Source organism: Lineus longissimus, chromosome 3, assembly GCF_910592395.1.
Source record: "Lineus longissimus chromosome 3, tnLinLong1.2, whole genome shotgun sequence".
Taxonomy (NCBI): domain Eukaryota; kingdom Metazoa; phylum Nemertea; class Pilidiophora; order Heteronemertea; family Lineidae; genus Lineus; species Lineus longissimus.
The window spans coordinates 298,670-320,213 of record NC_088310.1 but is presented as its reverse complement, the minus strand read 5'-3'; the positions used below and the strand labels follow the sequence as shown (position 1 = coordinate 320,213).

Sequence of the window (21,544 nt, the reverse complement as noted above, 5' to 3'; positions counted from 1 at the left end):
TATCTGATCTTAATGGACCAGTCCGGTATGGGCTGGCACGTAGGCGAGTATAGAGTTATAGGTTTGCTACACTCCGGACGCATTACACCGGCCTCGTCCTGTCGCGTAAGGAGATCCAATTAGGTTGACGCAATGGACTGCCCTGGGTTTGCAGGCCTATTGCCAAGCACTTATTCGACTCGGCATCATGTAACAATCGGCGTCTGACTCTCCCACATGAGCATGTGATCTAGCACAGCCTTGTTTACACGACCATCTGTTACATCATGTGACTCTGACCTGACAGGCACCTGACCGTAAATTGATTAACAACGACATGATGGCATTCTAAGCAAACATTTTAATAGCGGACGTCAAATTTGCACATTATACACGTCAAAACGTGTTCGTTATCTATTTACAAAATTGCATATATTACCCATCCCCCCCCCCCCAACAGTCTTATTAAGTACATACACACCAACTACTGTTTACTCGTACGTTCAGCTGTTATCTAGCAGAGGAAATGACTCTTTGTGCTGAAGCAGCTCCTCTTTCCTATGACTTAGAGGCGCTCGTGTTCCAATGGTTGTTCAACTGACTTCATGCCCAACACCCTCATGAGCCAACTTTGCTTGGAGTTCTCTTCCTGCTCGGCCTTGCGCTTTTTGTTAAAGTCGTCCAGAATACCATGAAACTTGTTCACCGTCTTCTCATGATAGTCTTGATCCATACCAAGGTGGCAGGTGTAAAGACCAGGACCATGTTTCTCCTTGATGTACCATACAGTATCAACCACTTTTCCTCCCTGAAAGTGCAACCAGACTCTAAGAGTAGTACAGGGAAGGCAAATGTTTCAACTAAAGACATTTCAATTAATAAATGATTAATAGGGGAGCGTCATTTCCCTTGGCTACTAATAACTCTACAGCAATTACTAATCGTAATTAGAAGTGGTTAAAATTAAGTTTTCATATTCTAAACGCCTACCTTATCGTCTGAGACATACTCAAAATAGAGATGTGTCGAATTCACCACCTGGACTCTATTGTAACCATAATCTTCTACGCGCGCTGCACTCCACGGCCAGGGGATGGTGAAGAAGGGGTCAAGGCCTGACCAAGCACCCTGGAATAAGTTAAAGTAAGACGTTATTCACGTCCGATCTCGCAACTTTCCGCGAGAAGACTGATGGCATTGTCCTCCTGGCCCGGTCCCACCTGTACGATAAGTTGATATGCAATCCACCATATCTATTGAGGGGAGGGGACTCACGTCTCTTTTAAATCACTTTTCGTATCTCTCTCTTAAACCACCCATCTCTTTTGTCGAGTATCAACACATCATTGGTATCAAAAAGTGTCCCGCTGTAACGCGTCCATTCAACCTCGGTTGTGTTACCGGGGTTCCAGTGTACTGTAAAAAACCTTACCGCCGATCCCGTGAGGATATGCACTGGCGCTGTCGGGTTGGTGTAAGGATACTTTGTGCTCCCATTGCACACTCTCATGTTGTAGACAGGCCACATTCTCTCATAGTCGTGCTCGTGGGCTCCTATTTCTAAATCCACACCGTACTGGTAGAACAGGTCCTCTGGACTAGGCCATGATGGCTTTTCTGTCGGGTCACCTACTCTTACCTAGAATAAAATGTTAATGAAATCAAAAAAGTGTATTTTGTGTTTTGGACAGAGCACTCTACATGTATAACCGGATGTCCAAGAAATAATGGGACACGCCCATACTCTGAATGAATCTACTTAGATCCGGGACAGCGATTCAAAATGAGAAAGGTTGCTCTTGTCTGAGCAGTAGTTAGAGTTTTTGCAGCACTTAGTCCCGGTATGTGTCTAACGATTTGGCTCTGAATTCTTAAATGAGCAATCTGTAGATGCCTTGTTTAAGCAATTAGCGGTACTTCATCTTTGTTTAAATACAGGTCAATGTTTTCATACGTTTACTTACAATATTTTCAGGATTTTGGCAATGCACCAAGTCATCATTTTTACTGTTGCTGCAGTACATCGGACGATGCCCAAATGTGATGATCCAGGGTCTTTCCTTGCGGTTCCTGTTAGCTTCCTGGCGAGGTAAAGATAAGAATGGTCAAGGTGCAATTCCACGTTCAATTTAGAAAAAAAGCTCTATTGACCCAGTTTACCATTTTTCTCTTCCTTTGAAGATTGACCAGGAGTCCAGAGTCGGCAGATGTGACCTGAACTATTCGGTGTTCTGAGTGTCAAAGAATGCTCCCAATACATGAAGAAACATCAACTCCGAATCTTTGAAGTCAGTCAAGGCACTGATTTCGAAGTACAATCTTTTGACAGACAAGTTACTAGTATGCAACAATACCTACTATGAGATCTTGCTCTAGCCACTTGTACTGGTTATAAATCTGTTGCTTGCCATAGTTGGTGTAGTAGTACAGCTCAGTGTCCCATGCTATGAAATGAATAGGCCCGACATCAAAACTATACCACAGCCCTCTGCCTTCGCCACCAGCTCGGGGCATGGTGAATCTATACTTGTAATTGGAGAAGTTGCTGAAAGAAATGTTATATGAGTGATGAATATAATTCTATAAAAGGACCAGCAGTATCGACGTATTATGACGAGCTGTGTGCTACTGCCACTGCTTAAGACCACACTGACACTTTCTGGCCTTGACCGACAGCATCCAGACAAATCGATTCCCGGATCGTCGCGAAGCCCTTAGTGATTTTTCTAGACTGAGCTTGCCCTATCATCAGATACTTACTATGCAGATTCATGATTTCCAACGCATGTCATGTAAGGCACATTGGCGGCGATCGGTTGTATCTGGCGCATAAACTCGTCCCCCATGGTTGCATTGTCCTACAATAAGAATAGTAGTGAGAAAAGTTGGAATAATTAAGAGCGACACAACATTTTATTTTCAAAGACTAAACAGAACGTCTTATTGGTAAAGTACTTGTAATAACACCATGATTTCACCAGAGAGATGTACACCAGGAGGACCAAAGGATTGATGGCAAACATATAGAGTCATCGAACGCAAAAAAGCTGTAAAAATTATATCAACTTACATCGTCCATGTTGTAGGCAAAGTCACCTGGAACAAAACAGTTTGTAAGTCAGCGTGAGAGCGAGATTCCCCCTTACCTAATCAATACTCTTCTCTTTTCCTTTTCAGCTACAGGTCTTCATATCTCATTTTCATTGTTTGTAACAGCGTTTTTCCCAGTCAATTATTGAAAGTGTCACGCAGAGTTTTTTGCTATTTCCAGGGTTTTCACATGTTGGAAATCGGAGTATACCCCGGACATGTTGCATGTGATTAGATCCGATCTGGTGACTCTTGATGATAGGTTGTTTTCGCAAAGCGAACCTATATTACGCCGTTCGACATCGTGATCTGGTCGTCAGACCATTGAATATACAATAAAATGAACCAACCTGCATGTATAGCAAAGTCCACGTTCCCCTCCTCCGCCTCTGTCTGTAACCTGGCCATCGACTGGGCGTTTTTGTTGCCCATGTCGCCAAACAAGGCGAACCTCGGGCTCCAGTTGGTGCCGCTCTTCATGGCGGTGAATGTGAACATGGTGCTCCATCCAAGAGGACTCCCAACACGGTATCCTGGAAGAGTCAAAAAACTTCAAACTTCGTATTTTCTTAGAGTATCCGAAATCTGTCTTTCCATTTAACGTGTGAATTGTCAATACTAGTATTTACTAAATCAGTGTTTGTATTAGCATATACGCAATGTTGATAATGTTTCTTTAAGAAATCGTGTGTTCCACTCAACTATAGATCTTTGGAGAGCTCTCTATCTGTCCTTTTATAAGGTCAGTCACTTTCAGTTTCAGTCTGAAGAATTTCATACTGAAAGAGAACGGAAGGAGCACGACATAAACATCTAAGACCTAAAGCTCATTCAGCTTATATTAGGATTCGAGCACGTGAGTTCCAAAAGTGAGGCAAGCCCTCTTTCATGCTACATAACTTACTGTATGTTTGTCCAGGTGTCAACTTCGTAGCATTCACCCTGTACATATAAATCACTCGCTTTGCCGCACCCCCATCCACGAACTTCTCAATGATACCCTTGGCTGTATAGTCTTCAAACGATTTGACGCCATACTGAACAATGGCGACCGACGTGTTGTCAAAGGTCACCCAAGTGAAGGTCATCTGCGTAGGGTCAGCTAAAACAAACCAACAAACTGTTATAAGTACGTAAAACATTTTAAAAAGAAGTCATTTTTCTGCTTATAACACGATCTTGGCAATTCATCTCAGGGTATATTCATCTTGGGGTTTGCTTCACTATTAAGAAGGGATGCAAATCATCAGTGTCTACCGTCGAGTGACTGATGTGATCTCTGGGTCATTGCCATCTTGGAAGGTAATGGCATCGCCACGCTTGAAGTGCATGCTTCTGTATCACGGTCAGCTGTTTGGCCTATGGTCTTCTATCAATCTAAAACACTGCAAAATGCTGTCACGACGAAAAAGAAAGCATTGGCATGACCACGCTATTCGTCACGGTTGAGTGCATGCTTCTGTATCACGGTGTGGTAGTCCAACGACACGATATACATGTATATGCTAGAGCTACACGAGTTTAATCAATGTCAACAGGCTTGAAAGTCAATCATAGGCCTACTAGCTTTTCGATCGACCTTAGGAAACCTACTACGCCATCACAGCAACTACGCGACAGTTCATGTTCTGTGGGCCTACAGACTTGCTGAGGAATCACTCATCCTACAACTTACCTCCATATGACATGTGGATCTGCTCCGGTTGATAAAAATCTGTGGCCTGACTCTGAACAAACAAGACTACGAGCACCACCGCGATGATCCCCATTGTATTGACGAGCAGGTTCTCTCTTGATGTTATCACTGCTTCATATGACGGACTATGATTTCAGGTCAGCTGATAGAGTATAAAAAAATGTGAAGTGTTGTGCACGATTTGTTATTTACTTATGACCGACCAATCCGGTGCATGCGTATAGAACAATATTGAACAGGCCCTTGTCCCACGACACGATTTCAGATTGACCCGACTCATGACGACTCAAGACTGACGATTGGGTCGGGTAATGTGGACGCCTTCACAACTAGTCATAGGCAGTCGTAGGCTGTCGCGAGACCCAGTCTTGGAAGACTGAATTCATCCAGTCTCGGGCGACTGAGTCGTAGTCGGGTTGTTACATGTGAACGGTCTAACAACGTAATCGCATTGTCGGGTCTTGCAATGTGGCCAGCATTTACCACCAGACTGGCCTGCAATAACCAATCAGGTGGTTGCATTTAGTACATAATCATAATCATGGCGACCGTGGAGTTTTGGACAGAGGATCGCTCAGCGGCACAGTTACATGGCCTAAAAGTGGTGTTGGTGCGTTGTATGTATGGAGACACCCATTCCGCTAGTTCTGCCAATTGTGCAGGGAACATTCTTGCGAAGTTTTGGAATGATTCCATGTCCTCATCAGCAAGTTCAACCATAAGGTTATTAAAGTAGCCTTGCTCAATATGTCTCTCCAGCCAAGGGCGGACCCACCATCTCCTCTTGATGAGAGCCCTTCTCATCCGCTCACGTGCTCTCTTTCGTCGTCTACGGAGAATGATTATGCCCGCTAGAGACCTGTGTGATCGTGAAACAGACTCGCCAAGACCGGCTGAATCGCATCTACACAGTTTGTCACCCACCAACGATTATAGGTTATTCTTCACACGGCAAGAATATCCACTTGACCACCAAACTTTCTCCAATTTGTTTTTGATTGATTGAAAGATGAAGTGTTCGGCCGATCATTCTTATCATCAATCTCATTCAGCAATGACTTCGGCCTGGTCGTCATGGATCATGTTTTGAAACGTTTCGTTGTACTATTCAACTTACTGGTTGGTTAAATTAAGAAGAAACTAAATGAGGAATCAAACCCGTTGTCAATTTAAAGTGCTTTATTTATCACTTACAAATATGCATATCAAAAAGCAGTTACAGGATCACCGGAGTATTCTTATCACATTATTTAAAGATGGCGCCTTAATTAAATCATATTCGTTCTCGACGCCATATTCAATACAAGACTCCTCCGTGACAGAATTTGCATCAGTTCGTTATCGTCTCTACAGTCTTTCATTTTAACTCGAACGAACGGTATTATCAAGGCAGTGAACCAGGCCTGCTGTAGTGACGACTCTCAATGGATAAAGGCACTGCGCGGTCTCAGTTTAACTCGAACGAACGGTATAATCAAGGCAGTGAACCCCGAACAGTAAATGTGATTTTCATTGTCAACGCCGATGATTTTTATCGATCATAATCGCTCAAAATCTTCAAAATAAAAGTCATTTTCCATTTGCATTCGTCTTTCTTTTTCCTTCAATTTCTTCGCCTTATACTCGAAGTAATTGACAATTTTTTGGAACTCGCTTTTCTTGCGCGCGTCATAGTCGGTGTCCATTCCCGCACCACAGGTGTATATGTCTTCACCGTGTTGATCTTTTATTAGCATGATCTCATCTATTATAGCACCATCCTGAAAGTAGAGGAATACACATAAGAAAATGCATTTACAAATACATGTGAATTGCTTGGCGCTGCGATTATAGAGAGTTCAAATTTCACATTGACACTGTTCACATTTCATACGTGATATGAAGAACGAACAAGTCATTTCCAAAGAGCGGGTTACATACGATTCATGAGGTCACTCTTCACCCTCTCGTTGTGTTTTCAAGGCTAATTCAGTAAACTCGTGACAAGTGAATCATGACAAGTGACCACGTGAACCATGTGTAACTCCAGCCAACGAGGACATTACATGCAGAAGAGGACTGCCATGGACGATGCTGGAAAGCATGCAGTGGATCCATATTGCAGTATCTTGCTAAATCGAAACACTTGTTCAGCTTCGCTGCTTCTTTGCTCTGCTACTGTAGCCAGCGCTTATTTGATTGTTTCTATTTCTAAGTATTTCCACGTGTTTCTTTTGGAATTTACGTTTATTTTTCTCATTGTAGCCACCCCAGATGTGTATCTATTTCCATTATCTGAATGATTTAGCCTACCTTATTTTGTGAGAGGAATTGTATATTAATGTGAGTCTTGTTGTGAACCTTGATTATGTTGAATCCGTAGTCATCAGATCGCTTGGCACTCCACACCCAGGGGACACGGAAGAAAGGGGACTGGTGCTCTGAGTTACCCTAAAAGAGGCAACGTTTTCTTGTAAATGAATGTCGGCCTATAATACCGGCAGGAGATCAACAGTTGTCAACGACAACAAAAATGTTTTTGCAATCTTGATAATCATGACTTGATGTAAAATCAAGCACTTGTGGTGAATTTCGATCATCTTTAGGAAACAAGATTTTGATGAAAATGAGACAAAGACCGAATGGCTAACTTACTGCGGATCCAGTGACGATATGGACCGGGGCATTAGGGTTTGTGTATGGGGCCCTGCTACCATTACAAACCCTCATGTTGTAGACAGGCCACATCCTCTCGTAGGAGTGCTCATGAGCGGCCACCTGCACATCGACGCCATACTTATAAAACAGATTTTCAACACCCTGCCATCCTTTAGAAGGATCGCCCACCCGGATCTGAAAGTTGATATGAAATGTATGAAGAACTATCAAGGCAGTTGGTCAAAGTATTTGTATAGAGAAACCATGCTATGTGCCAAGATATCTTGGTGATTGTAAGCAATGATTGCCTTGTCGTGTCGTTCTTCTCCGCCGAGCTTTTGCTTGGCATCGTGTTGTCCCCATGGCTATGATATCAGTAAGCCTCAGCCTGCCCATCTGTACTGGGGCAATATGTGGTCTTGCGAAACCTTGGGAGACCACGATCCAGATACAGGAAGACATTCCGTGAAGAAATGCTTGATGAAGTTACATGTATATATAGGAAGGTAGCTTGAAAGAACCTACTGGATTTGAAGGATTGATACAATGGTCCAATTCTTTCTGGCCGCTGAAGGTATTGCTGCAGTACATTGGTCGATGGCCGTATGTGATGATCCATGGACGCATCTCTCGGTTACGGTTGGCTTTCTGAAAACAATCAAACATATCAAATGTACATCCCTTCTGAAGCATTGATAAAATTACTTACTCACCAACGCCCTATTTGAATTGGAAACACGACACAGCTGCTCTTTACGGTCGTAGACATGTGGCAAAACTCTTATCTGTTCGTGTACAGGATATAATCATGAAAGCATGATTTGGTCTCTCTGATCAACACATGGCCCACCGTGTTGCCATCAGGGTGAATCAGGAACACTTAAGGATAATGACGACGATCACCACTTACTATCAAATCTTCCTCCAACCATCCATATTGCTTCCCGACAATGTCATCAGGACCCTGGTTTTCATAGTAAACCTCCGTGTCCCAGGCTATGAAATGGACGGGTCCCACATCGTAACTGAAACAGATTAAAATAGCACGAGTTTAGCGTTGTTAATCTTGAAAAGTGGGTGAAAATTGCAGGGAGATCGTTGTCTTGACGCTATACTGATAAACAGTTTCAATCGTACGAGTGCCAGGCGCAGATGGCGTGAGGTACTCACTGATTGTTAGCTTGCATGATGCATGTTATCAACCACACTGGACTACTCACCTGTACCATAAGCCACGTCCATCCCCGCCAGCATCAGGCATTGTAAAGCGGTATTTATAATTAGAGAAGTTGCTGCAATAAGAAGTGTTGAAGAAACCATCAGTCATGTCGAGAATTACTGCAACTTCGTCGTCAGATGTAAACCGCAAATAGATCTTTTTCCAACATTCAAATACACCTTAGAATTTCATTTGTGTAGGCTATCAAAATGCATTTTAAGTTCCTTTCCCCAATACCAGGCCGAGGTGAACCTGCAGAAAATGGGAAGTCATAACAAATCATCATTTTGGTGACGAAATGGTTGCAGGGATTGATATTCATTTGGTGTTAGATTCTTATTTCCATTCATCCCAAATCTGTCATCTTTGGACAAAGTCACAACCCAAATATCACACCGATGCCAACTGGCAGGAAAGCATGTGACGAGCTGAGACAATGAGGACACTCTAGATACTAACTAAGCTGCTTCGTGGTTACCAACGCAGGTCATGTAAGGAACATAGGTTGCTATGGACTCGATCTGACGCATGAACTGGTCTCCCTTTCTCGCATTGTCCTAGAAGTAAGCAATTATTGATACTACTGAGTACAATAACATTTAAGTGCGTTTTGTCTATCTGTGAACTTAATTTCTGTATCAATGATATTAATTGGTTTACATTGCCTTTCCTAGATAAGACCGTAAAAAGATTATCCCACAATCCATTAGTGGGGCAAACATTGTGTTATGAGACGTATCTTCCTGTTGTACTTAAGGAATTTCATAGTGGCAAAGCGTTCTTAAACAATAATACTTTCAAGTTGCGCCTTCTTCGGTACGTTACGTGAACAGTTATAACATGTATGTTTTCCTAAAGAGCTCTCATTCGAATATCGAAGTGTGGATTCCTGTCCCATTCCCTTTACTTACATCGTGCATGTCATAAGCAAAGTCGCCAGTGTGAACCACGAAGTCAAACTTGCCCGTCTCTGCCATCTTCTGCAGCAGCCCCATTGACCTTCCATTACCATTGCCAAGGTCACCGTAGAGGGCAAAGGTTGTACTGAAGTCTGTCCCATTCTTCATTGCTGTGAATGTATAGAGGGAGCTCCAGCCGTTTGGGCTGCCCACATGATAATCTGAAATCAGATGGTAATCCTGACTATTGAAAGGAGGTTTTTAATAAAGCAAAAGTAGACAATATAAGCCTTAACTGAATATACATGATGAGTAACACAAGAAGAAGGCTTTGGGTATAATCAAGGAAACAAACCAGTCTCCGTCAAATCAGGAAAATGTATTTTCAATCGCAGGTAGTTACTTCAAGAAAAAAGTGACCCATCAAATGGGCTGACGTTTCAAAGCAATTGATTACGATCCGTTGACTGTGTGCGTCTCTATGGGCTACGTACTGTACATTTGTCCCGATGACAATCCTGTCACAGTGACCCTGTGCATGAAGATAATTCGTTTCTCTTTGCCTCCGTCTCTAAACTCCTCAGATGCTCCTTTAGCTGACATGTCGAGCTGACTAGACGAGAGACCATATTCTACCACGGAACCTGTGTCAGTGAAGGTCACCCACGTGAACACCATCTCGGTCGGTTTGGCTGCAAAATGACAACGAAGTAGGGAAGGCTTCGAAATAATATTGTTTTATTCATGGCTTCAAACTATTGCATCTATGCTGTCAGTCATTGGCGCAGCCTTCCAAATGTGCATCCAGATGCATATCTATACAGTCATGACAGGTTTGGTGTAATGCACGAATGAATGAAAGTGGAGATTATGCTGATATATGATAATGCCGTGCCGGTGAGATTACATTCCTTAAAACAACAGCTAGACCTCCAATTATAACAAAACGAAAGGGAAGGAGATGGTTCAGATACGCTGTCTGTAGGCCTTTAAAACTCTGCAAAAGTTCAGTGTTACTCGAACAAAGTTGCAATGCATTGATGCATTACTGACATGTTGACCTTGATAAATGCACACCTGATACTGCATGCTGATGATGCATTCATACGGACATCAAGTTGTTGATTAATTCTACTGTTCAATGGCGAACTGTGATAGGAAAATATGAATTTTTAACCTTACCTGCATAGGAAAGATGAATCTGTTCCGGTTGGTAGAAAGCCTGTGGTTGAACATCTCTGATGGCGGTCAGCAAGCAGAGCAAGCACCAGGCGACGAAGGAGGAGCCCATATCTCACAAAAATAACCACGCAATAAACACGGAAGTAGTTCACAACATGAGAACCGCCAGTCAGCTGATGTCGTTCATCATTTTAAAATCCATATTTTCTATCAGCACATGTGTATGATAATGTAGACATATGTCTAATATAGAACTCCAATATGGAATGAAAGAGCTATTAACTGGCACATTCAGTACAATACCATGAAACGCCAAGACTAAAGTACTTGACAGATTGCGTAATTGTTCTATAATTGTCAGGCCTAGTTATGTGCAGACAACATAACACTCATTAATAGGCCTTTCCGGTTGTGAAGGAATGACTAATATTGTTGTTATTCGCTTGTTGTGACCTGAAGAGTTTTCTTTAAAAAAGAGGTCACCGCTCTGCATGTTTAGACTCAAGTGCATTGTGAAGGAAGACGGTCTAGCCATTATAGAATACAATAGCCATTGTTGACACAATGATCACTGGCCTATTTCGGGCCACTTTTGGACATAACGAAGTTTCTATGACTACTGACGATTACATGGATGTCAGTGCTGCCATCAGTAAGGCAAAGTTGACCAACCATTGCCGACTATGACTGGTCAGGGTATGGTGTCCGTGGGGCATCAATCGAGAGTGGTGCATCAATCGAGAGTGGTGCATCAATCGAGAGTGGTGCATCAATCGAGAGTGGTGCACAACGTATCACCAATCTCCAAATGGTTGTTTGTTTTCTCTGAGAGAAAGAAAGATGGAGATGCGACACCTTAAGGCTGGTCAGATACACTGGTTTAGATGTTGCATACTGTCTGGCATTAGGCTTCCTCGTTGTCGCTATGTCATTTGTTATCGCTGGCTTCACAGCCTCTCCTCCAAATTCGAGCGAGCGGGATGGGTAAGATTCGTATATCAGATCAAGTGTTTTATAATAAGCTAAATATCAACTACCAGACGACACCCGGGCAGAAAATAACACTTTCTTTCAAAATATGACACCATTCAAATTTGTTTGTGATTATGCCTGTACTATGAAGATCTATTTACCGCTTGCTTAGGCCTTTATACCCGATAACAGTATCACGAAATGGGTTCAGTCATGCAGAACACCTCTGACGTTCTCGCCTCAGGTGAGATTCTTAGACTTGATAGATAAGTCAGTAGTCTGATCAATGTGCACGTATTCACCTTTACTCATTCTGATTCAATAGCTCAGAAATCACAGAAAAAAAGTCAGGTAAGGTGATAATGTCTGTTGTATAGAAATCTTTTCAAATTGGTTTATTCTTAACGACCATTTTTTGATAATAATTGAGAGTTGGATATTAGCAGGCTGACAGTAATGAAATAAAGACATTCAGCCACGATCGCAACAGTAAAGAGAAGAAACGTACCATTGCCATCGTTGATGAAACACGTTCGAAAGCAAAATGGTAAGTGCAAACGATGTCCCAAAGCAACACTGTGCAGACCATCTTCTTCAGTCGCTCTCTCCTGAGAGGCCAACACCGAAACGACACTCACAAACATACAGCAATCACACGTGCATGACATGTTATTTTCACTAGCAATTATTGCCGCAGGCCTGCCTTAATTTGTGTTGTAGGCTTAACAAAATGTTCAACCTCTGATCCACCGCATTTTTTTGCTCAAAAGCATCAAGATTTGACTATAAAGCAATGCTCGTCAGCCAAAGACAACAGGTACACTAGTTCCTATTTTCTCGTTACTCGTGCGTAAAGTGCAATAAATGAAATGCAAATCCTGCAGGTGATTTGCACAAACTATTATCTTATGGAGAATATGCTGATTTGATATCGCTCTCCATCCTATTGTCAAATACCTTGAACCCAAAAACGATTGCCGAAATACATGTATATCCATATATCAAATGTGGAAATGTGGCTGTTCATTTTAACATCTACATGGCTCAGATAAAGATATACGATGCCGTTCCCCGAAGAATTGGTAAGGAAATTCACAGGAATCTTTGTAAGATCGTAGACGTCAAAACTGTATCAACCGAGTAAGGACCTGCACCTGCCTCAAAAGTGATAGAAAACACACCATGAACTTTCCAATGGATCCAGATCTGATAGTTAGCGAGTACCAGAATGGGGTGTCTTTCAAGAGCACCATCAGCATCCGACTCGGGAGAGATTTTTATGTAGATGATCTCCGCAAGCGATACCAACGGTTTGGTGCAAAAAACTACTCATCAACGATCCGAATGTAGGTTTGGGGTTGTATTTTCCAGGAACAGTTCCAAGAAGATGCGGAGATGGGCGAGGAGAGAATAGCCGAGTACAGCCAGGTTTTCGACATGTTTGACAAAGACTGTGACGGAGCGATATCAGCCCATGAGCTGGGAGGGGTCATGCGGACGCTGGGGCAACATGTGACTCTGACGGAACTGAAGCAGATGGCGAACAGTAAGGATGAACAAGGTAATACCGTCAGTCCATCGAATGTGACGTAAAAGTAAGATTCCTTGTATCTGGTGTCTATGCCAGCGCAAGCATAAGACCCTACCAAGTGAAAAACGCGAGTAGTTTGCGTGGACTCTACCTCTGGCCAAAGTGCCTGAAACCGTTAGTGGCACGTATAAATGCTTAACCCATCTTGGAGGAGGAATACACTCTGGAGCTCGAGACTAACGCCTCCAAGAGCAGGGCAAACACTGAGGAAGAGGTAGAAGAGGGTAATGGCATTATTCATTGGAATAAGAATGTCATTGAGTACTTTAGGAGATAAGATGGGGTGGGGGGTGCACTGGTAAGCATGGGTCTCACAAGGTTTGATCACCAAAGTGCCGCAGTTTGTCCAAAACACACAAAGAACAACGTTATGTCAGTCAATACTGATTTAAGAATAAGATAGAATGACACGATTGAGCACTATCGAGGTTCTGGCTTGGAAACGTATCAACCTTGGCCTGTCGATCACGCCTGCACACATTTAACCGCATATGACTTCATGGCTCCTCCTGGACGACACCAAATTGCTTAACGGTATTCCCTGCACTTGCAGGAAAAAGTGTGATATTCTTCCCCGAGTTTGTGACGATGATGACCCAGAGGAATCAAATGATCACCTACAATGATGACGACCTGAAAAACGTGTTCGGTGCCTTTGATCTGGATAACGATGGTTTCATAAGTGCTGGAGAGTTACAACAGGTAGGTTGGTCTATTTAGTCATACCTATAAAGCTACATGAGGGGAAACCTCCTACTGAAGAGGTATGGTCGGGAATGCCATGGACAATGTTTGAGACGTATCTGGCGGTGTGGACATGGTAAGAGAAGAGGGCCTGAGAACGAGAAGGTTGTCGATGTAGAAGAACAGATCCAGACCTGCTGGTAACAAAGACTGCTACTGTCAGAAACTCATGTATTTCCAGGTGATGATGATGTTGAATGAACCCCTTTCAAAAACGGAGGTCATTCAGATGATAAAGGAGGCTGACCGAGATGGAGATGGCAAGGTCTGTTATGAAGGTGAGGTATAGGGACACGGAGATACCGTGTACCATTGCCACCCACCCAATGAACTTGGCAAACTGCTCTTGGTGGCGTGCATTTCCTGCTTCGTAATAGAACCGGGAAGCCGAGGAAATGTATCTGAGCAAGACTCGAGCTGCAGCCTTGAGGTAGGGCTGATCAATCATCTAATAAAATACGAAATACGAATTTTTATTCACATTCAGCAACCATCGGAGAGACGATGAAAAGCTTTTAAACGGTTATATCATGATTATTGGAAACAAAGTCTAGTTGGATCTATCGATTAGTACCTTCAGCTTATTAAGCGTCCGCCATCGAGATGACAAGTGTGTATAAGATAAGACTAGTACACTAAACATCACCAAAGCTGACTGTTGATTAAACCTCCTTTCAGAGTTCTACTTCCTGATGATGGAGAAGAAACGACAATACTCAGATTAGGATTGACCCCAGGTCGAGGAAGACCGCCATAACACGTTCCAGTAGCTCGTATGAAAGCCTTTCTCAGGCTGCCCATGTTAGAAAGAACTACATCATATTATAGGTTCAGCTACTATAGAACATCTGGCGGCAGCTCGAGGAAACATACCGACCCACTTGGCATTAGGAGCAGAACACACCATATCATTCCAAGTGTACACTTGCTACCCCATTCAGGAGATATATATAAATGAATCGAATGCAAAGATCGTCCTTTTGTCGAAATATGATATATATCCAGTTCAATCGGTCACATCACAGATCATCCCCTTGTGTCTGTTCATAACTGTTCATTCTCTTTGTAGTCTACGTTGATCTGTGGTCAAAGATAAACAACGACAAGCCTCTATGTATTACTATATCATGACATTTTTGAATATCCAATAAAGATTCACCGCACGTGAACAGTTGGCTATATGTTGTGTGTTTACCACACTCTTTGGTTATATTCGCTGGTAAAACATCAAAATTCAGTTCGATTTTTATTGGCAACAGAACCATCAGAAGGGAACAGGAAAAGGCAGGAGTGGGCTAGCGCTAAACATAATCGTACCTCAGATCAAGATGGTAAGTTGAATTCAAAAGGTTTGACGTTGAAATGAATAGTTAGCACTTGTTCCATCTCAGACACAGCCTCCCAGTGTTTGGTGATGACATCAGAGAAATACATTTAGCAGAACACATACTGAGTGGGATCACTGCCAAGAGTCGGGACTGTTTTGTTCAGTCCGGGTAACTGAGGTGCCCTCTCCCCATCGCTGTAGAAGATCACTGCCAAGAGTCGGCACTGTTTTGTTCAGTCCGGGTAACTGAGGTGCCCTCTCCCCATCGCTGTAGAAGATCACTGCCAAGAGTTGGCACTGTTTTGTTCAGTCCGGGTAACTGAGGTCCCCTATCCCCATCGCTGACACTTCTCTTCTTTACCCCAACAGTCCGACCTTTTGAGACCTGATCAGGTTGAAGAACTGCGTAAGGTCTTCAATGTGTTTGATCTCGACCTGGACGGCCACATTACGTTCAATGAATTGGGGTCCGTGATGAATTCGCTGGGACAGAACCCATCAGAAGCTGAGATACAGGACATGATCAACGAGGTCGACGTGGACGGTAGGTAGTGCTGAGTGGATGGCGGTTGGCCGGGTTGGAGACTCCTGGACAGCCACATCACGTTCAATGAACTCGGTTACATGTGTGGGGATGGTCGGGTTGTGAATGATATTTAAGGCGATATTGCGAAGTCAAATACGTCTATGGTCACATATGTCTGGTATTGCCTGCTTACTGTAAACCTGTTGGTACTGTAGATGCTGTCACCCTACTCTTGGAATTGCGTGGTGCTGAAGCTCAAACCTCAAGACAACCAGAATAAACAGCACATGTGACAATACGACTCTGGCCATGTCATTTTCAATTCACATACTATTCGTGCATAATCCGTTCTCGAGAACCTCCATGCAAGTCCATAACACTGCTGAACCTTATTGTTTCCATCACATCATGCTGCAGGTAATGGTACGATAGACTTCCCTGAGTTTCTCCAAATGATGTGCCGGCGCGACAAGCCCGTAGACCCAGTCGACGAGATCATACGTGCATTCCGCGTGTTCGACACGGACGGTACAGGCTATATAGATGCACGGAAAATAGTGCATGTCATACAAGAGGTGTTAGGGGACGAGGTTACTAACGAGGATGCCCAGGAGATGATCAAAGAGGCTGATACGGATAAAGATGGACTGGTTAACTATGAAGGTGAGAAGTCACCTCAGGGTCGAGGTCATCTTTCAAAGTCAAGTGTCAGCATAATTCCTACTCATCTTTTGCCAAGTACACTGAGTATTGACCTTTCGGAACAGCTTTTACTTATCAACTCAGCAGGACTTGTCATCCTAAATACCTTTACCACTAAAACGTTACATGTAGCTCGGTTACTATATGGTGTACTTGAATGAAAACTGAGAGTAAGTGACTGTGAGTTAACAAGGACATGAAACTCCTCATTCGGACTATTGGTGGCCTAAGAATAAAAGAAACCATCGAATAGTCATAATGACTTCTATGATCAAGACACATAGACATATCTTTCCAGGATTCATTAAGGTTCACTTTGAGTAAACCTGAATTCCTTCCCTTTTGCAGAATTCCTCGCAATGATGCAATGGAGATAACTCGCAACGTCAACGTGCTGATATGTTTGCACGAGGAAGATCCAGGGGGAACTAAAACATCGGATTCCGTCGCGTATTAAACGCCGAAGTTTGGACATTCCTCAATTGGCTGTCTGCTTGATATATACCCGGTAGTCAGTCTGCCAAATCAGAGTGTTTTATAGTTTTTTTAAAACAACATTACAAAAGATAAGCTTGTTCGGGCCCGCACACGACTTTCGAGAATAAACCTCAATGTACAATTCTTTTTTATGTTGTTTATTTACTGTTTCACTGGCAAGACCGGTGAGTCCCTGGAATGGTTACATTACTTCTTCAATTGATACATTTTCCCACACTACAGCTGTATGTTATGCAGCCACTTTCAGCTCATTCTTTATACAATCGATGAAATTGTAATTTCACCTGGTTCAAATAGGCAAATTAATTTCACCAATGAATTCCACCATTTCTATTGGCGTTGTTGGAAATGAATACGAATAGCACATGTGCACTTATTAATAATAATCATAAAGGCTATTGTGTAGCCAACATAAGGATATTAGATGCTTCAGTTGAGGTTATGATGCCTTGATATCACGAAAGTTGTATACTTTTCATGGGTCTAACCTCCCGCGAAGACACGGGACATTCATTCAGGTCTTGACATCACAAAGCGTTGAATTGTCAACATATATAGATTGTAACGGCTCGTAGAACAAACTAAACCTTATGTCCTATTTCACAGTCTTCCTTTGTCACGATATTTTCCTGGCAAGAGTCGGTGGTTGGAATTCAATGTATATAAGTTTATAAGACGAGGGCCACATGCCGTGAACGAGAGACACGAGAGGAGATTCACCAGCAGGAGTAAACATTATCGAAAATGGTAAGCATGATGTTTTCTCTTAATATCATTGATAGTTGCTTACTACTTGTTACTAATACCAAATGATCAATTGAAGAAAGTGAATTTGTTTGCGTTTCGCCATGTCGCGCATTTAGGATATGCTAGTCACCTGTGAAGGCTACACCCTTGCTTCGATATCTTAAGCACATCAGTGCTTTGCCCCAACTTGCTCCAAAATGACTTCTACAGTTGTTGAGTAAGGAATGGCGACAACTGACAATGCATTTGGTATTTAGCACTTTATCGGTTCAGTGTAAAACTTTTACCAGGGAAGCCGAAGCGAAAGTTGATTTGATTGGCTCCACCGCAGCGACTGCAACTTGCGATGTTGCTGCCATTAAAATGAGACTATTTCTAACTGATGGACAAACTCAATATGTTTCGGTAGCGGCAACGCTGCAATTGCCAATGCTGGACCGATTGACTGATGACGACCAACCACACCGCCGACCGAATTGCGATCGGGGATGCCTGGCATTTAGCTTAATATCAAATTCATTTCGATATGATTGATCATGTCTTACTGTGCTGTCTCTTAACCTCTAATGCCTGTAACAGATGCAAGAATAAGGGACATTAGACACATCAAGCGCCTATCAATCTAGTGTCCGTTGATATCCATCATCTTACTATCAACTTCCGAGACTTTGTTGAAATCGGTTGTGGAGAATGGGTTATGCTGATGATCAAATAAAGAAGGATTGAAGAAGGGAGATTCGTCATTCGATCGTTTGATTTCCTAACCGAATCTTACAAACAGTGGCAGTATTTCTTTCACGGACATGCTGGATCACAACCAATATTTACAAACACTATTTCTATAGTATAGCTGGATTAAAACTGATAATATCTTAGCATTCCTTTCATTAAACGTTTATAATATCTCTACCGTTTTGTAATGCAGCACTCATAACAACAATGATAGTCTCAATAGGTTTTACATTCAATTCAAGTAGCCTCTATGTCCGATACACGTGCACTGTAGTTTTCGTAATGAAATATCATCAGATCAAAGAGGTAATCAACCGGAACTGGCTGAGGGCAAACTGTGGCTCTGATTGCGGCGGTTACATATATGCTGTGACTCAACGAGTCAGTTGGACATGATTCGTAGACGTGTGTCAAACTGCCACTAAAGTACACATGAACCTTTACTAATGTTGCCAATGACACAGGTACACTGCATTTCATCAGACTGTGTGGCGTTCAATGAAACCACTGAAGCAGGACTTTCTTCGACTGATGAAATTTGTTATTTGTGAAATTTGATGCTAACTCTAACGATAAGTTGGATGAACCATAGTTGCTTTTGTTAGATTGATGGTTGTCAAGTGGCCAATGGCTGAGCCGACTCATTCGGTGGGCTCTCATTGCGGTAGAAGGAGAGCATGTTCTCTTACCCGGTGAATGAGATATCAAAAACCACTGATGGTGCCACTGTTTAACCTGAACCTTAACAAACTGATCACCTCAAACAATCATCCAAACTGTATTGCTTTTTTCTAGGCGAACGTGAAAGAGTCGAGTGACGAACACAGGGAAGAGCTTAAAAACGCCTTCGATTATTTCGATATGGACAAGGATGGTTCGATCACGTGTGAGGAGCTTGGGACGGTGATGCGGAGACTAGGTCAAAATCCCACAAACGATGAACTGAAGGACATGATACACGAGGTTGATGAGGATGGTAAGATTACATCGACAATTGATCTGAAATTATTCGGAGATACTCATGTTAGTAAGCGAAGTAGTTATTGCAAACTTCGGAACGTCCAGGGTAACCAATTTCTTTGTCTTCATAGCCGAGCACCCCCGTCCGCCAGACGACCGAAACTCTTGTTTGACTTTCTCTTTCTCTCTGGTAGATCATGCTACATGTACCATCCTGTTCCCTGTATAATGGTTTTGTCTTTGCAGGCAATGGCAAGATTGATTTCGAAGAGTTCCTACAAATGATGCTTAAGCGGTCAGTGTCTCTAGCCGACCAAGATGAAGAACTTAGAGAAGCATTCCGTGTGTTTGATAAGGATGGAGATGGCTATATCTCACGGTCCGAGTTGAAGCAAGTCATGGCTAGTTTAGGGGAGCCGTTGACGGACGATGAATTAGACTCAATGATGCGGGAAGCTGACATTGATGGCGATGGACAGGTCGACTATGAGGGTAATTAAAAGTCTAAGCTTTAGTTTTCGGAAAACACGATTGAGGAGCGGCTGTGTCAGAGGAAACAAACTGACTGCATATGTAGTTGTGCACGACATTGGTGTATAAGAAAAGCATTGAATTGATTTGATTCCCACAGTATTTCATGTACTTGCACAGCAGCAGTGAGAAGTTCTATAATAAAAGTGAAGAGCGTTCCTGAACAAAAGTGATATGTCTCATGTAACGATTGACTCTTTAAACAGCAGGGAGACGGAGCTGTGTATTGGCTTCAGACTTCCCTGGCTCGAACCCACAGTCGGCGTGAGATTCTAGGCGGGTCTCTCTGCCTCACACGCCCCATACTCCACCCTTGTGTTTAAGAGGGTACTGGTCGGTAATGCTTCTGAGGTGTTAGCAGCAGTGTACGTGTATGGTACTGACTGAGCAGTTCATCTGAGTCCTACTGAAAGGTTAGGCTGGTGTTACAGCGTGAATGTAGGCGGATGAGAAGCCAAACAGTTGTTGATGTCAAACTATAAAGCAGAATAGTTTTTACCAGATTTATGACGAATTTCGTTCACGTGACATGTTTCATCAGAACGTTTCATTTTATTTTCCAGAATTTGTGAAAATGATGACTCCGCAAGGCAAATGAAGTTGATCATGGACATGGACATGAGACGAAGACATGGACTCTTCAAAGAACAACCTTATTTATTGCGTTATTGTACAAATTAAACATACGACCACAGAGTTAAGAAACAGTCAAAACGTTCTGTAAAAAAATCTATCAAAATTGTTTTAAAGGAAAAAGTGTTAAATACAAAATATCCATAGAACTTCGCCGACTCTTTATAGATTATATTGAATTTAAAAGTTATATGTCTATAATGTAAAGTGTATAATGAAGCAAAATCAAAACATATATCGATTTAAATAGCTTTTCCTTTACAAAATCTACATAGAAAAACCTATATAAATCTACTATGAAGATTCTGTATCAACAATTTTCTGTATAGACTTCAGGACATATTAGCCTGTGAAGTTTTTCTTTGGAAGCAGCATGTTATGGTTCGGGTCAAAGGCAAGCAATCCGTCCTTGTCGAATGTATTAAACCTGCCTGAAGCACCACATGCGGGACACGTTTATATACTCGATTGCTACGACTTCCGACCCACAAACATATTCTCATTTTGAGATAGATCACAAGTCGTTGTTTTGATTGAAGTTTCGGTGGACCGGGTAATGACAGTGCACTTTTCGGCATTGCTGAACCGGGAGAGACGATTTTGATCCAAATACGAAATAGTAATCATCCCTGAATCTCCCCTAAAGTATCGAACGACGGAAACTCTGGACTCGTGTAACCCCTACTCAGCTCTCACCGACTGCGCCTGTCAGAGTTGAACGTATAAATGTAAGCTATTTCGCCCCCTGTGTTTTTCATCTCTATTCGTTATCGTACATTGTCTGTGAGGAACTTCGAAGGAGCTACGATGTTCGTACCCAGAAATATTAAAAGATAGAAAAAAAACGATTTATGAAAGGAGTTCTGTAATTCTGTCATT

The 21,544-nt window shown here is 42.5% G+C and overlaps 4 protein-coding genes across 7 annotated transcripts; 2 read left to right on the top strand and 2 right to left on the bottom strand.

Moving 5' to 3' along the window:
• Positions 1 to 343: 343 nt before the first annotated feature.
• Positions 344 to 4,930, bottom strand: LOC135485140 (acid phosphatase type 7-like). The gene is made up of 10 exons (XM_064766907.1): positions 4,745 to 4,930; positions 3,974 to 4,171; positions 3,420 to 3,602; positions 3,050 to 3,075; positions 2,740 to 2,837; positions 2,338 to 2,524; positions 1,944 to 2,060; positions 1,412 to 1,618; positions 970 to 1,107; positions 344 to 787 (listed from the first exon to the last, which is right to left on the bottom strand). The coding sequence occupies exons 1-10, from the start codon at positions 4,836 to 4,838 to the stop codon at positions 545 to 547; spliced, it is 1,491 nt and encodes a 496-aa protein (XP_064622977.1). The 5' UTR covers positions 4,839 to 4,930; the 3' UTR covers positions 344 to 544.
• Positions 4,931 to 5,926: 996 nt separating this feature from the next.
• Positions 5,927 to 11,087, bottom strand: LOC135485141 (acid phosphatase type 7-like). 2 transcript variants are annotated; one of them, XR_010446530.1, is made up of 11 exons: positions 10,703 to 11,087; positions 10,015 to 10,212; positions 9,533 to 9,741; positions 9,081 to 9,178; positions 8,623 to 8,694; positions 8,313 to 8,427; positions 7,928 to 8,050; positions 7,400 to 7,597; positions 7,058 to 7,195; positions 6,245 to 6,525; positions 5,927 to 6,154 (listed from the first exon to the last, which is right to left on the bottom strand). XR_010446530.1 is itself a non-coding variant. In XM_064766909.1 (10 exons), exons 1-10 carry the CDS (start codon positions 10,809 to 10,811, stop codon positions 6,304 to 6,306), a joined length of 1,482 nt encoding a protein of 493 aa, XP_064622979.1. In that variant the 5' UTR covers positions 10,812 to 11,087; the 3' UTR covers positions 5,927 to 6,303. The 2 variants fall into 2 exon arrangements, 1 of the variants encoding a protein (XP_064622979.1); XM_064766909.1 differs by having other exon boundaries at positions 5,927 to 6,525.
• An 850-nt stretch (positions 11,088 to 11,937) lies between these two features.
• LOC135485152 (calmodulin-A-like) lies at positions 11,938 to 15,203 on the top strand. 3 transcript variants are annotated; one of them, XM_064766925.1, is made up of 5 exons: positions 11,938 to 12,025; positions 13,046 to 13,235; positions 13,819 to 13,967; positions 14,191 to 14,287; positions 14,688 to 15,203. In XM_064766925.1, exons 2-5 carry the CDS (start codon positions 13,070 to 13,072, stop codon positions 14,732 to 14,734), a joined length of 459 nt encoding a protein of 152 aa, XP_064622995.1. In that variant the 5' UTR covers positions 11,938 to 12,025; positions 13,046 to 13,069; the 3' UTR covers positions 14,735 to 15,203. The 3 variants fall into 3 exon arrangements, with proteins under 3 accessions (XP_064622995.1, XP_064622993.1, XP_064622992.1); XM_064766923.1 differs by lacking the exon at positions 11,938 to 12,025 and adding an exon at positions 12,098 to 12,221; XM_064766922.1 differs by lacking the exon at positions 11,938 to 12,025 and adding an exon at positions 12,693 to 12,756.
• Positions 15,201 to 21,525, top strand: LOC135485161 (calmodulin-like). Its single transcript, XM_064766936.1, has 6 exons — positions 15,201 to 15,340; positions 15,706 to 15,880; positions 16,280 to 16,525; positions 19,374 to 19,517; positions 19,748 to 19,993; positions 20,596 to 21,525. Exons 1-6 carry the CDS (start codon positions 15,338 to 15,340, stop codon positions 20,628 to 20,630), a joined length of 849 nt encoding a protein of 282 aa, XP_064623006.1. The 5' UTR covers positions 15,201 to 15,337; the 3' UTR covers positions 20,631 to 21,525.
• The last annotated feature ends 19 nt before the right edge of the window (positions 21,526 to 21,544 follow it).